A 15,921-nucleotide genomic window follows, 5' to 3' on the forward strand; every position below is an offset into this window, starting at 1 on the left:
TGTGTGCTCTATTGTCCCATGTTCAAAGTGTTAGCCTTTGAAACGAGTGCACACACTCAGAGCAGTGAGTGCCTGGAATCTACTGCCAGGAGTGGTTTGGATGCAAATACCACAGAGCTGTTTAGGAGTCTCTTAGACGGGCTGTGCAGACAATGGAAGGAAATGGACTGGGTGCAGGTACCTGTGCTGTAGTGTTCTATATTCTAAAAGAAATTCACAATTAACTATTATTCTTTTTTAATTAAAATCACATTTGAGGCCTGAGAAACAAAATAAGCAGATCTCTGCCTAACGAAATATTTGTCAATCAAAGCTTGGCTTTAAATAGGCATGTTAACAATGAAAATGATTTACAGTGTGACACTGTCCAATAGTAACACTGTTGGATAAAAAGAACCTCTTCCAATTTTACACATTAATTGTTTTTTGAAGGAAGATGTCTTTCCCCAATTGCAGAGCCCTTTATGGTTGGACAGGAACATTACTGACAGCTCCTGCCCAATTAAGACTCTCCATATTACTGAGGCTAAGGCAGCTGTGCACAGAGACATTGAACATTGACTTAGTAATAATCATGTATCATTACTATCCACACAGTAAGACTCCTGTTAGTCAACATAAATTACTATACATCTAATTTCCAAAGACAGAGTTAGATATCTCCCCACGTTCACTCTATCAGGAGTTAATTAATTTTTCATCATCTTAAACTTCCAAATGCATGAAGTTATAAATGTAAACGCTTCTAATGTTTTCATTACTACATCTCATCTTCCCCTGATCAGCTGTGTGACAAATTACTGCTTTAAAGGCAGTGCCAAATCGGCCAAGTCCAGTAGGTAAGCACATATAGTCAGAAATTGACACAGTCACGCAGCCAGACAGAAGAGTGTTCAGTCAAAGTTCTTCACTGCATGGCCTGAAGAGTCTTGTGCATCACATTTCATCTATAAACTTTTAATAAAACAACCAAACGTAGAAACGCTTATCAGCAGGATTTGAAATAAGAACAAGTAGTGTGGCGAGGTTGGACGGTGAGGGTAAGCCCCATTAAGATGCAGCCTCACTGGTGAGCAGGGACCGTGACCAGGGCTTCCTCAGAAGGTCTTGAAACGTCCACGTTCTGCATGGCAACAAAATAGAAAAAAAGGGTGAGGAATACATAAGCACTGCCAGGAATTCAGGCTGCTTACAGACATGCAGTTAGTGAGATGCTCAGATTGTAATGTTACCAACATTTTCTTCCTTTACAGAGTGAAATTACATTATGGACATCCAGACATTCTACAGAATCACTTGACAAGAAGTGGACAAGGATGGTTGTGACATCTCTCAGACACCTCCTCCTACAAATCCCTTGAAAAGGGCCCCACTAAGGAGCATCAGGCCATTGTCTGCTGCACCATCACCAACCTTATCAACTCTGGAGATCTCCCATCCACTGTCACAAAACTTTCAGTTCCTTTGCTCATTTCTATCTCCTACTCAAAATCCACAAACCCAACTGTCTGGGTAGGCCCACTGTTCCTGCCTGTTCCTGCCTCACTGGCTCCACCATATCTGAAGTTGTCCTTTCCAGAACGTCTGAAACGTCTTCCTCCTTCAAAGAACAGGGATTCTTTTCCAGCGATGCTGCCCTCACCCACATCTCCTCCATTTCACGCACAGCTGTCCTCAGCCCATACTCCCACCACCATAACAGGGACAGGGTTTCCTTGTCCTTACCTACTACACCATGAGCCTCCATAATCTGCACTGCACATTTTCTACAACTTCTACTATCTTCACCCCCTCACCAGCTTTCTGTAGGGTGTCTCTACGTGACTCCCATCCACTTGTTTCACCTCACTGATCTCCCCCATCACTTATTCCTATAAGCAGAAGTTCTATACCTGCCTCCTACACCTCCTCCCCTCATCATCATTTAGGGCCCCAAACTGTTCTTTCAGGTGAGGTGATACTTCAGCTCAAGTCTGTTGGGAGTCATCTACTGTATCTGGGGCAGACTCCTCTATATTGATGAGACCCAAAGTAAATTGGGGACTACTTCATCAAGCTCCTTCACTTTGTCCACCGCAAAAGCTGGGCTTTCCTGGTGGACTCATTTGAATTCTACTTCCCATTCTCATTCTGACATGTCAATCCATGGCTTTTTCTACTCTCAGCCTGGAAGAGCAATACCTGATATTCCCTATGGGTAGCCTCCGAACTGACAGCATGAATATTGATTTTTCCAACTTATGGTAATTTATCACCCCTCCCCCATTGTGGCTCCCATCTTACCCCTACTCACCTGCCCATCAACTCCCCATGGTTCCCCTCCTCCTCCCCTTATGTCCATGGTCCATTCTCCTCTCCTATCAGTTTCCTTCTTCTTCAGCCCTTGACCACTTCCACCTAACACTTGACAGCTTCTCACTTCAAACCCCACTCTCCCACCCACCCACCTTCCCCCTTACCTGCTTTCACAAATGCATTACTCATCCTTTAATAACCCAACACTATGGCAGTAAATTGCCGCACCTTCCTCACCTCTCTGGAGTGGTGTGGGAAAGTTCAAGGGCAAAAATTAGCAAGAGGACACTCAGGCCATCAAAACATGCTGGATCAGACTTTCAGTTCCTGCCCATCCCAGTAATCTGTCTTCTCCCACCTATCCAGTGAAGGGTTTTCAACTCAAATTGTTAACCTGTTTCACTTCCCACAGGCGCTGCCTTCATCTGACTACTTCCAGCATCTGCAGACTCCAAAATTTCCAAGTACCTAGCCAGCTCCGCCTTAAAAATATGCAAAGACTGTTTCCACTGCCCTCTGAGGAATGTTCTAAAAAGTCAAAACACTCTGAGCAACTTTGACTGATCTTAATCTAAATTGGTGATCTCTTATTTTTAAAGAAAATCAGATACACTTTCTACATTTCTGAGGCATTTAGGCAAATATTTAAATAGGTAAGGTACACGGAGTGGCTTCTTTATTAGGTACACCTATTCAATTATACAAAGACATAATCAGCCAATCACATGACAGAAACTCAATGCATTAAAGCATGCTGATATGGTCACCAGGTTCAGTTGCTGTCAGACCAAACATCAGGATGGGGAAGAAATGTGAGCTTGACTGTGGAATGATTATTGATGCCAGTTGGGGTGGTTTAATTATCTCAGAAACTGGTCATCTCCTGGGACTTACATGCACAGCATTCTCTGCGTTTACAGAGAAAGTGCAAAAAAACATCCAGTGTGTAGCAATTCTGTGAGTGAAAATGTCTCATTACTGAGATAAGAGAATGGCCAGACTGGTTCAAGCTGACAGGAAAGTGACAGTTACTCAAGTAACCACATGTTACAACAGTGGTGTGCAGAAGAGCATCTCTGAACACACACGTTGAACCTTGAAGTGGATAGGCTCAACAGTAGAAGACCATGAACATACACTCAGTGTATGTACCTCCCATACAGGATGTACGTAATAAAGTAGCCATTGAGTGTATAAAAGGATACAATCCTCACACCAGGATAACGGAGATTAATGTCTGCATGAACATGGACATAAACTCTATAAACCCAGGTACTAGACCAGTGGTTCCCAACGTGGGGCGTATGCCCCACAGGGGGGTAATTTGATTTTTAAGGGGGGCAATTCGAGAATGAGTTATTAACAGTGAATTTTTTCTAGTAAGTCTGTGTGAGTATGAGTGTGTGAGTGTGTGTGTGTGTGTGTGTGTGTGTGAGTTAATACATATGTGTATATACAGTATGCATACATAAAAATACTTGTGTGTATGTACATGTGTAATTGCATATGTACTGTATATATAGTGTATCACCATCATTACAACCATCAAATGGCTTTCATAATTAAATTGATGAATTGACTGATGTAGGAAGGAACGAATGAACAAGTCCAAATGCGTAAGAAATTCATACGAGGTCGCGCCAATGCTGCTTTTTGCAGTAGCTTTCGGTTCTTGGTGGTGTGAAGGTGTGTACATTGCGTCAACTCTTTTAAACGGTATATTGTAGCGGTGTGCTACATGCAGTGCTAAAATTACGACACGGAGTCGGTAACTGCAGTCGAAGAAAAAACTTTATTCGAAATACCCAGCCTTCCTTTTAAGCCTCCCTCAACCTGCACCCCCCCCCCCCCCCCCGTGGCGCAGAGGCTCCAAAGATCTGTGCTCGCAAACCCCCGTAGGCTATCTCCCTTAGCTGGAACGCTGGCTAATTGTGAGCCGGTTCGGATGTGCCAGGAAATGGGTCGCCACATAACCCCCCGCCCCCAGAACCGGCGATACACCCCCCAATGTCCACAATCTGGGCTGGAACCTGCTTGGAAGGTCGGCCTCTGCGCCGCGGTGCTGGAAATTCGACCGGTTGCGCCAGGTCCACACGGGCCGGTTTGAGTCGGTCCACCGTGAAAACCTCCTCTCTCCCCCCAACGTCCAGCACGAACGTGGACCCGTTGTTCTGGAGCACCTTAAACAGCCCCTCGTAGGACCGCTGCAGCGGTGGCCGATGCCCACCCCTTCGTACAAACACAAACTTACAGTTCTGCAGGTCTTTGGGTACGCAGGTTGGGTTCTGCCCATGCTGCGAAGTGGGTATGGGGGCCAGGTTACCGAGTTTCTCGTGTAGTCTGCCCAGGACTGCTGAGGGTTCTTCCTCTTGCCCCCCTTGGGGCTGGTATGAACTCCCCGGGGACGACCAGGGGTGTGCCGTACACCAACTCGGCCGACGAGGCGTGAAGATCGTCTTCGGGCGCTGTGCGGATGCCGAGTAGGACCCAGGGAAGCTCGTCCACCCAGTTAGCTCCTCGCAGGCGGGCCATGAGAGCCGACCAGGTGACGGTGGAAACGCTCCACTAGCCCGTTTGACTGTGGGTGGTAGGCAGTGGTGTGGTGCAGCTGAGTCCCCAGAAGCCTGGCCATAGCTGACCACAGGCTGGAGGTGTACTGGGCGCCTCTGTCGGAGGTAATGTGGGCCGGCACACCAAAGCGAGATATCCAGGTGGCGATCAGTGCCCGGGCGCAAGATTCGGAGGTGGTGTCGGTGAGCGGGATCGCCTCCGGCCATCTTGTGAACCGGTCCACAATAGTCAGGAGGTGCCGCGCTCCGCGCGACACTAGCAGGGGGCCCACGATATCCACACGAATGTGGTCGAAACGCCGGTGGGCAGGATGGAACTGCTGCGGTGGGGCTTTGGTGTGCCGCTGCACCTTGGCCGTCTGGCAGTGCATGCACGTTCTGGCCCATTCACTGACCTGTTTGCGGAGTCCGTGCCAAACGAACCTGCTGGAAACCATCCGGACAGTTGTCCGGATGGAGGGATGCGCCAAGTTATGAATGGAGTCGAAAACGCGGCGCCGCCAGGCTGTCGGGACGACGGGATGGGGCTGGCCGGTGGCGACGTCACAGAGTAGGGTCCTCTCAACTGGGCCTATGGGGAGGTCCTGGAGCTGCAAACCGGAGACTGCGGTTCTGTAACTCGGGATCTCCTCATCTGCCTGCTGTGCCTCTGCCAGTGCCTCAAAGTCTACCCCTTGGGAAAGGGCATGAATGGTAGGGCGAGAGAGCGCATCCGCCACGACATTGTCCTTACCCGAGACGTGCCAGACATCCGTCGTGTATTCAGAGATGTAGGACAGGTGGCATTGCTGGCGGGACAACCAGGGGTCGGACGCTTTCGTAAACGCAAAGGTAAGCGGTTTGTGGTCCGTGAACGCGGTGAAGGGCCGACCTTCTAGGAAGTACCTGAAATGCCGGATTGCCAGGTAGAGCGCCAACAGTTCCCGGTCGAAAGCACTGTACTTGAGCTCGGGTGGCCGCAGGTGTTTGCTGAAAAATGCCAGGGGTTCCCAGCGACCTGCGATGAATTGCTCCAGCACCCCACCAACTGCCGTGTTAGATGCGTCCACTGTGAAGGCGGTAGGGACGTCCATTCTGGGGTGCACTAGCATCGCAGCGTTCGCCAAAGCTTCCTTCGTTTGAACGAAAGCGGTGGTGGACTCCTCGTCCCAGGTAATGTCCTTGCCCGGACCCGACATCAGGGCGAACAGGGGGCGCATGATCCGGGCAGCTGAGGGGAGGAAACAGTGATAGAAATTGACCATACCTACGAATTCCTGAAGGCCTTTGATCGTGGTGGGTCGGGGGAAGTGGCGGACCGCATCTACCTTAGCAGGCAGAGGGGTTGCCCCGTCTTTAGTAATCCTGTGGCCCAGGAAGACAATGGTGCCGAGCCCGAACTGGCATTTGGCGGGGTTGATTGTTAGACCGTACTCACTCAGTTGGGCACAGAGTTGACGGAGGTGGGACAGAAGCTCCTGACGACTGCTGCTGGCTATGAGGATGTCGTCCAAATAGATGAACGTGAAGTCCAGGACCCGTCCCACCGCGTCCATCAACCGCTGGAATGTCTGTGCGGCATGCGAAGGAACTCGAAAAGGCCAAACGGGGTGATGAGAGCCGTTTTGGGGACATCGTCCAGATGCATCGGGATTTGATGGTACCCTCGGACAAGGTCTACCTTGGAGAAGATCCGTGCGCCGTGCAGGTTTGCTGCAAAGTCCTGAATGTGCGGCACAGGGTAGCGGTCCGGTGTGGTAGCCTCGTTCAGCCTGCGGTAGTCGCCGCATGGTCTCCAGCCCCCTGTTGCTTTGGGCACCATGTGCAGGGGGAAGGCCCATGGGCTGTCGGACCTCCGGATGATCCCCAATCCCTCCATCCTCTTGAACTCCTCCTTTGCCAGCCGGAGCTTGTCCGGGGGAAGCCACCGAGCGCGGGCGTGGAGGGGTGGTACCTGGGTCGGGATGTGGTGCTGTACGCCGTGTCGGGGCATGGCCGCTGTGAACTGCGGTGCCAGAACCGATGGGAAATCCGCCAGGACCCTGGTGAAGTCGTTGTCGGACAGCGTGATGGAGTCGAGGTGAGGGGCTGGCAACTGGGCTGCACCCAGGGAGAATGTCTGAAAGGTCTCGGCGTGTACCAGTCTCTTCCTGGGCAGGTCGACCAGTAGGCTGTGAGCCCGCAAAAAATCCGCACCCAGAAGCCTTTGGGCTACAGCGGCCAGTGTGAAGTCCCACGTGAACTGGCTGGAGCCGAACTGTAGCTGCACCTGACGGGTGCCATAGGTCCTTACACTGCTGCCGTTCACGGCCCTCGGGGGGGACCCCAGTGCCCTGCTGCGGGTGTCGTAACCCGTCTGAGGTAAAACGCTGATCTCGGCACCGGTGTCGACCAAAAACCGGCGTCCCGACCTTCTGTCCCACACATATAGGAGGCTATCCTGATGGCCAGCCGCCGTAGCCATCAGTGGCGTTTCCCGGGAACTTGCAGGGCGGGCGACAACGGCAGGCTTCTACGCCCCACCGCTGGTGGTAGAAGCACCAGTGTTCGTTGGGCCCCCCACCCCTGCCCCTGGGGTTGGCGGGCTCTGCGGCCGGGCCTGGACTGGTTTGCTGCTGGGAGCGTGGCTGGGTGGTCTGTGCGATGGACGCCCCGCTCACCTTTTTGGCGTTCCACAGCAAGTCCGCCCGGGCTGCCACCTTCCGGGGGTCACTGAAATCCGCGTCAGACAGCAGCAGGTGTATGCCCTCGGGCAGCTGCTCCAGGATGCCTGCTCAAACATGAGGCAGGGTGTGTGTCCGTCAGCCAGAGACAACATCTCATTCATTAAAGCCGATGGAGGTCTGTCGCCCAAGCCATCCAGGTGCAGTAAACGGGCAGCCCTCTCGCGCCGTGAGAGTCCAAAAGTCCTGAGGAGCAGGGCTTTGAATTCCGTGTACTTACCGTCTGCCGGGGGCGACTGTACGAACTCCGCGACCTGGGCAGCTGTGTCCTGGTCGAGGGAGCTCACCACGTAGTAGTAGCGGGTGTCTTCTGAGGTGATCTGTTGAATGTGGAATTGGGCCTCAGCTTGCTGGAACCATAGATTCGGTCGCTGTGTCCAGAAACCCGACAGTTTCAACGAAACCGCATGAACAGAGGCGGCATCAGTCATTTCTGGTCCAAAAATCGTTTGGACCGTCGGGGTCACCAATTGTAGCAGTGTGCTACATGCAGTGCTAAAATTACGACACGGAGCCAGTAACTGCAGTCGAAGAAAAAACTTTATTCCCAGCCTTGCTTTTAAGCCTCCCTCAACCTGCCCCCCGTGGCGCAGAGGCTCCAAAGCTCTGCTCGCAAACCCCCGTAGGCTATCTCCCTTAGCCGGAACGCTGGCTAATTGTGAGCCGGTTCGGATGTGCCAGGAAATGGGTCGCCACAATATCTGTCTTTGTACGCTGTAGAAACGAATCGGCGTTGTTTTATTTATTATTATTATTTTAATATCACTTAATGTTCTTTTTTACGATTTCTTAGTAATTTCTTCCTCAGAACTTTAACAGTCCTTTGGTTCTTTTATTTTTCTCTTTCATGAATGCCATGTTCTTTGGAAGCTTGTTTAAACCAAGTTAATGGTCTTTTAGGCTTCCTCCAGGTGAATAGGAGTTCACTTTTTGAATATTAAGAATTATATATCACCACAGGGGGCATCAGAATTTTAGAGGTGATTAGGTGGGGCATGGCCAAAAAAAGGTTGGGAACCACTGTTCTAGACTCTCTCACTAGTGGAACCTTCCCTTTCACATCCTTCCTGCCAAGAACACTGGATCTTACACATTTTCCATCAAATCCCCTCTCACTCATTTAAACTTCAGCAGATACAAGTGTGTCTGTCCAACCTATCCTCACTGGACAATTCACCCATACTTGGCATTAATTAGTGAACCATCTCTGAACTGATTCCAACATATTAGCATACTTTTTTTTAAAAAGTGAGACTAGACTGAGCATAGAACTCCATTTGCAGTCTCACAGAGATAAAATTGAAGGAGTTTCACAATGAAGGGTTTCAGCCCAAAATGTTAACTGTTTATTCCCCTCCATAGACGCTGCCTGACCTGCTAAGTTCCTCCAGCATTTTGTGTGTGTTGTGGATGATAGTAAGTGTACCATATGCTCTTCTCACAACTTAGCTATTTGTGCACTTTGGCTGTTAGCTTGCAAATACACTCACTCACTAACACACTGTAATATCTACAGCTCAACAGCCCAGAACCCTAATTCCTCACAGAGATCCTGACCATCGCCCAGCCTCGTACACAAGCTACCACACACCATCAGGTTTTCCACCTTGTCAAACTTCGCTCATCATTGCCAGTTGTGAAGTTTCCAGCCAGTTGTTTCATTTTTAACCAATAGGTTAATAAATCTTCTATTACTAGTTTCTTTCTCTCCGCCATATGCTTCTTTAAAAAAAAAATCCACATCAACTCATTTGGAGTGAGTGGGGGGGGGAGGGAGAGGGAGAGGGAGAGAGGGGGAGAGAGGGAGAGGGAGAGAGAGAGAGAGAGAGAGAGAGAGGGAGAGGGAGAGGGAGAGGGAGAGGGAGAGGGAGAGGGAGAGGGAGAGAGGGGGAGAGAGGGAGAGAGAGAGAGAGGGGGAGGGAGAGAGAGAGAGAGGGAGAGAGAGAGAGAGGGAGGGAGGGAGAGAGAGAGAGAGAGAGAGAGAGGGAGGGAGGGGGAGAGAGAGAGAGAGAGAGAGAGAGAGAGAGAGAGAGAGAGAGAGAGAGAGAGAGAGAGATATTAAATTCTTTCTTCCAGAAACTTCCACAGACCACACCCTTGGGATTTCAAGGATGGTCCCTTTGCCCTTGCCTTGAAACTTTATCTTTAATGCTCCCATTGTGGGCAGGGTTAAAGCTGCATGCTATGAAATCTCTGAAGCAGGAAGTACTATAGATCATGTTACAGGTTCAGCTAGGTCGGGGGTCGGCAACCCGCGGCTCCGGAGCCACATGTGGCTCTTTTACGTCTGTGCTGCGGCTCCCTGTTGCTTTGGGAAATAATTGGTTGTGGCGACCCTTTTCCTGGCACATCCGAACCGACTCACAATTAGATAGCCTATGGGGGTTTGCGAGCACAGAGCCTCTGCGCCACGGGGGGCAGGTTGAGGGAGGCTTAAAAGTGAGGCTGAAGATTTCGAATAAAGTTTTTTCCTTCGACTGCAGTTACCGACTCCGTGTCGTAATTTTAGCGCTGCGTGTAGCACACCGCTGCATGGTCAGTATTTAATTAAAATGTATTTTATGTTAGTTTGTTAGTTTTTGAAATGTAAATCTAAATTTGAAGATTATGGTGATCTTGTACAATCTAAATAAGACGTTGTGGCGACCCATTTCCTGACACATCCAAACCGGCTCACAATTAGCCAGCGTTCAGGCTAAGGGAGATAGCCTACGGGGGTTTGTGAGTACGTGTCTTTTGCAGCATCCGCGCCCATGGGGGGCGGGTTGAGGGAGGCTTAAAAGCAAGGCTGTTTAGTTCGAATAAAGCTATCTTTGACTGCAGTTTACTGACTGCGTGTAGCAACCGCTATAACGTGTTTTTATCGCTGGCTGTCCAGAGGGGAGGTGCTGAAACGCTTTGTCGCGTGTCTGGAAGAAGTGAAAACTTTCCTGGGCAGCAAAGGGCTCAACTTTCCTGAGCTGGAACAGCCAGAGTGGCTGGAAAAGCTACACTTCATGGTAGACATGACAGCGCACCTGAACACGCTGAACACAGCTCTTCAGGGGAAAGGACGTACAGCCCTGCACATGTTGGAGGATGTTTTGGCATTCGAGCGCAAGTTGACAGTGTTTGCCAGAGATTTACAGAAAGGCACATTGTCTCACTTCCCCAATTTGAGAGAGTTCAAACAAGGTCACGACATGATAAATTCGGAGTATTTACATTCTGCAATCATCGCAATGCAAACATCGTTTGGGAAACGCTTCTGTGAGTTCAGAGAGAAAAAAAACACATTATCCTTCCCGGTCACTCCCCTAAGCATCGATCCATCCCTACTGAATACGACTGCATTGTCAGGTGTGAGTCAACCTGAACAAGTATGATAAATATTTTAATTGCCTATTATTTTACGTATATTCATATGTTTTCATTGTTCAGTGAAATAGTCCTTTTATTTTTCAGGTTGACAGCTGGCTGACGTTATTTTTGGTTTGCTGCTGGCGGCAAATTTAAGTTTGGCGTTTTTCATAAATACAAGAAGGACTCAAATAGACGTTGAGTATTTTACTTCAAAGTAACCTTCAACCCAACGTCTTTTTTTCGGAGTTCAAAATGTTTTTGTTGCATGCAGAAATGTAATTTCGTTTTCTCTGCAGGAGTTCATCAATTTCATAAATTCAACACATTATAGTTTGTTTATACATAGCATAAAGGCAAAACAAAACGTTGTATGCAGTGTTATTTCATTTTAAATGTCAAACGGGTTTTGCGGCTCCCAGTGTTTTCTTTTCTGTGGGAAACGGGTCCAAGTGGCTCTTTCAGTGGTAAACGTTGCTGACCCCTGAGCTAGGTCTTACTGAATAGCAGAATAGACTCTGGGGACTCCACAGCTTGCTTCTGCTGGTATTCTGCATGCTAATGTAACACACTGATAGTTTACGTTCCAAAATGGCTTTCTGTTTGAATCACCTACTTTCACAACAGTGCTGGCAGTAACTTTCAGCGGTGGTCTCAAAACCAAACTAGGATTGGTTAATTTTCCACCAAAGACCACATACTGTTTCACATTGTTCGTTTCGTGGTAGATTCTTATGTATTTAGGCAGTAAGACATAGGAGGAGAACTAGGTCATTCAGCCCATCATGTCTGCTCTACCATTCAATCGTGGCTGATTTATTATCCCTCTTTATCCCATTCTCCTGCCTTCTCCTTGTAACCTGTGATGTCCTGATTAATCAAGAACCCATGTTCGGGGATTCGAAGACAAGAGAGCATGACTTCAGGATTGAAAGACGTCCTTTTAGAACTGAGATGCGGAGTAATTACCTTAGTCAGAGGGTGATAAATCTGTGGAATTTGTTGCCACGAGCGGCTGTGAAGGCCAAGTCATTAGGTGTATTTGAGGTAGAGATAGATAGGTTCTTGATTAGCCAGGCCATCAAAGGGTATGGGGAGAAGGCAGGGGAGTGGGGATGACTTAAAGAATTGGATCAGCCCATGATTGAATAGCAGAGCAGACTCGATGGGCCAAATGGCCTAATTCTGCTCCTATATCTAATGGCAATGAATTAGGATAAAGATCCTTTCCTTTCAAAAATTTGTGGGAGGAATCTGGATGCCAATATATGCCTGCCTTTATAGAACTGGCCCATGAACACTCATTTACCACACCTTGCCATGTTATTCAGCACCACAATCCATTCCACAGCACATCTCCCCACCCACACCCTTCCCACAGCCAGCTCCTCCTGAATTGAAGTGAAGCCCCGCACTGAGGCAACCGGACAGCTTACCTCTGGTCTTTCTCGGTGTGTGTTGACAGCTTCAACATTGAGGAAAATGGATTCAACTTTACATCCTACAAGAGTAACAAAGAACCAGATATTCAAATACCTTTCAGCAAAGGGTAAGGGAAGATCCTTGATCCTGGGGAGACAACTGGAAACAGTCATGGACGGATTGTCTACGGAGTCATTGTGGGTGGAAGTCAGAAACAGGAAGAGGGCAATAACTCTACTGGGCCTATTTATAGGACCACCCCCCCCTCCCCAATAGTAACAGAGGCATCAAGGAACACATAGGGAGGCAGATTCTGGACCGGTGCAATAACAGGGTTGTTGTGATGGGTAGTTTTAACTATCCTAATAACGACTGGTGTCTCCTTTGAGCAAGGGCATTAGAAGGGGTGGGGTTCGTTAGGTGTGTTCAGAAAGGTTTCCTGATGCGATATGTAGATTAGCCAACTAGAGGAGAGGCTGTAATTGATCTAGTATTGGCAAGTAAACCTGGTCAGGTGTCAGATCTCTTGGTGGTAAAATATTTTGAGGGTAGAGATGACAACTCTATCTCCTTTACCATAGCACTGAAGAGGGATAGAAGCAGACAATCTGGGAAAACATCTAATTGGGGTAGAGGGAAATATGATGCTATTAGGCAGGAACTTGAGAACATAAAATTGGGAGCAGATCTTTTAAGGGAAATGCACGGCAGAAATGTGCCAAATGTTCACGGAACATTTGCATGGTGTTCTATGTAGGTATGCTCCAATGAGGCAGGGAAAGGATGGTATGGAAAAAGAACCAGGGTGTACAAAGGATGTAGAAAATCTAGTTAAGAAGTAAAGCTTACGAAAGGTTCAAAATAAAAAACAGGCACTGTTAGAGCTCTAGAAAATTACAAGGGTGCCAGGAAGAAGCTTAAGAATAAAATTAGGAGAGCCAGAAGGGGCCATGAGGATGTCTTGGTGAACAGGATTAAGGAAAACCCAAGGCATTCTACAAGTATGTTAAGAGCAAGACGATGAGCTGTGTGAGAATAGGACCAATCAGGAGCAATAGTGGAAATGTGTGCATGGAGTCGGAGGAAGTACTTAATGAATGTGTGTGTTCAGGTGCCTTGCCGTTCAGCGATCATGTCTCTCCATTCATCATGGTCCCTGACCCTCTGAATTGTAGTTGTTGCCTCCCGTTTCTAAACATGATGTTAATCCATCTATCATTCTCATTCTCTGTCTGCGTCTGCTTCTTTTTCCTTCCATACCTGCTTTAATATTCACCAGTGAAAAGGACTTTGGCAATTGTGGGGATGACTTACAGTGGACTGAAATGCTTGAGTGTGTAGACATTGAGAGAGGATGTGCTGGAGCTTTTGAAAGGTATCAAGTTAGATAAGTCGCTGGGACCGGACCAGGTATACCCCAGGCTACTGTGGGAAGTAAGGGAGAAGATTACTGAGCCTCTGGCAATGATCTTTGCATCATCAATAGGGGCAGAAGTACCAGAGGACTGGAAGGTTGCAAATGTTGTTGCCTTGTTCAAGAAAGGGAGAAAAGATAACCCAGGAAATTATAAACCAATGGGTCTTACTTCAGTGGTGGGCAAGTTGTTGGAGAAGATCCTGAGAGGTAGGATTTATGAGTATTTGGAGAAACCTAATCTGACTAGGGATAGTGCCTTACAAGGCTGAGTGAATTCTTTGAGGATCTAAAAAAAAACAGTGATGAAGGTAGAGAAGTGGATGTAGTATATATGGATTTCAGTAAGGCATTTGATAAGGTTCCCCATGTCAGGCTCATTCAGAAAATAATGAGGTATGGGATCCAAGGAGACCTTGTCTGTGGATCCAGAGTTGGCCTGTCCACAAAAGGCAAAGGGTGGCTGTGGATAGTTCGTATTCTGCATGGAGGACAGTGACCAGTGGTGTTCTGCAGGGATCTGTTCTGGGAACCCACTTCTTCAAGATTTTTATAAATAACCTGGATGAGGAAGTAGAAGGGTGGGTTAGTAAGTTTGCTGATGAGATAAAAGTTGGGGATATCGTGGATAGTCTAGAGGGTTGTCATAGGTTACAGAGGGACACCATTTGGATGCAGAACTGAGTTGAGAAGTGGCAGATGGAGTTCAACCCAGCTAAGTGTGAAGTGGTTCATTTCAGGAGGTCAAATTTGAAGACAGAATATAATATGGCAGTATGGAAGATCAGCGAGATCTTGGGGTCTGTGTCCATAGGACACTCAAAACTGCTGCTTAGGTTGACAGTGTTGTTAAGAATGTGTGATGACCTTCATCAACTGTGGGATTGAATTCAGCAGCCATGATGTTATAGCTATACAAGATCTTGGTTAGACCCCACTTGGAGTACTGCATTCAGTTCTGGTAACCTCCAATACAAGAAGGATGTGGATACCAGAGACGGTGCAGAGGAGACTTACAAAGGTGTTGCCTTGGTTGGGGAGCATGCCTTATAAGAATAGGTTGAGTGAACTTGGCCTTTTCTCCTTGAAGCAATGAAGGATGAGAGGTGACCTGATAGAGGTGTATAAGATGATGAGGGGCATTGATCATGTGGATAGCCAGAGGCTTTTTCCCATTGTTAGCTGAAATGGCTAACATGGCACAGTTTTAAGGTGTTTGGAAGTAGATACAGAGGAGATGTCAGGGGTAAGTTTTTTCACACACACACAGAATCGTGGGTGCGTGAAATGCATTGCAGGTGACGGTGGTGGAGGCGGATACAATAGGATCTCTTAGATAGGTACATGGAGCTCAGAGAAACAGAGGGGTTTGTGGTAGGGAAATTCTAGGCAGTTTCTAGAGTTGGCACAACATTGTGGGCCGAAGGGCCAGTAATGTGCTGTAGATTTCTTATGTTCTGACATCTCCAGCAGAGGGCAGAGGAACAACCCTAGCAAACAACTGGAAACTCAGTTTCTGTAAAACCCAGAATGTTAACTCATGTTAAAACAATTAAGCCAATCAACAGGTAACCATGGCATTGATAGAATTAGACAGGGGTTTCCGACTATAATGGTGAGACATCTTTCCAAAGCAGTTCACAAACCAGGACAGTAAAAGTCAATTCAAACTGTACCTACCCACAAACCCGAGATACTAGCCTACTCCTCACCCCACTCAACCCAGATACTAATCTCATGGAGGCAGTGTTATTTAGATTTAATCACAACACAGTTGAAACTTGATCATAAGACTACAACATAAAAGAACAAAATTAGGCCTTTTGGCCATTTGTGTCTGCTTTGCTGTTCCATCATGTGGGATTCAATTTTCCTCACACCCCAAATCTGCTACCTCCCTCCGTATTCTTTCATGCCCTGACCTACCAAAAATCTATCAACCCATGCCTTAAACATGCCCTCTACAACTGCCTGTGGCAAAGGATTCCACAGATTCACCACTCTCTGGATAAAGAAAGTTCTCCTCATCTCCGTTCTAAAAGGAACACCTCCCCCCCTTATTCTGAGGCTGTGTCCTCAGGTCTCCCACCATAAGAAACATCCTCTCCAAATCTACTCCATCAAGGCCTTTCACCATTTTTTAGCTTTCAATTTGGTCACCCCTCATTCCTGTGAATCC

The 15,921-nt window shown here is 47.9% G+C and overlaps 1 protein-coding gene across 4 annotated transcripts in view; it reads right to left on the minus strand.

The window, feature by feature from the left end:
• Positions 1-220: 220 nt before the first annotated feature.
• LOC132377645 (6-phosphofructo-2-kinase/fructose-2,6-bisphosphatase 4-like) overlaps positions 221-15,921 on the minus strand; it is a 178,660-nt gene continuing 162,959 nt past the window's right edge. For all 4 annotated transcript variants that reach the window (XM_059943833.1, XM_059943834.1, XM_059943836.1 and 1 more), the window contains 2 exons: positions 12,343-12,407; positions 221-1,123 (listed from right to left, as the gene is read on the minus strand). In XM_059943833.1, coding sequence (XP_059799816.1) covers positions 1,064-1,123; positions 12,343-12,407 — 125 coding nt within the window. In that variant the 3' untranslated portion in view covers positions 221-1,063. The remainder of the gene's footprint in view (positions 1,124-12,342; positions 12,408-15,921) is intronic.

The sequence above is a fragment of the Hypanus sabinus genome, chromosome 19 (genome assembly GCF_030144855.1).
Source record: "Hypanus sabinus isolate sHypSab1 chromosome 19, sHypSab1.hap1, whole genome shotgun sequence".
NCBI classification, from domain to species: Eukaryota; Metazoa; Chordata; class Chondrichthyes; order Myliobatiformes; family Dasyatidae; genus Hypanus; species Hypanus sabinus.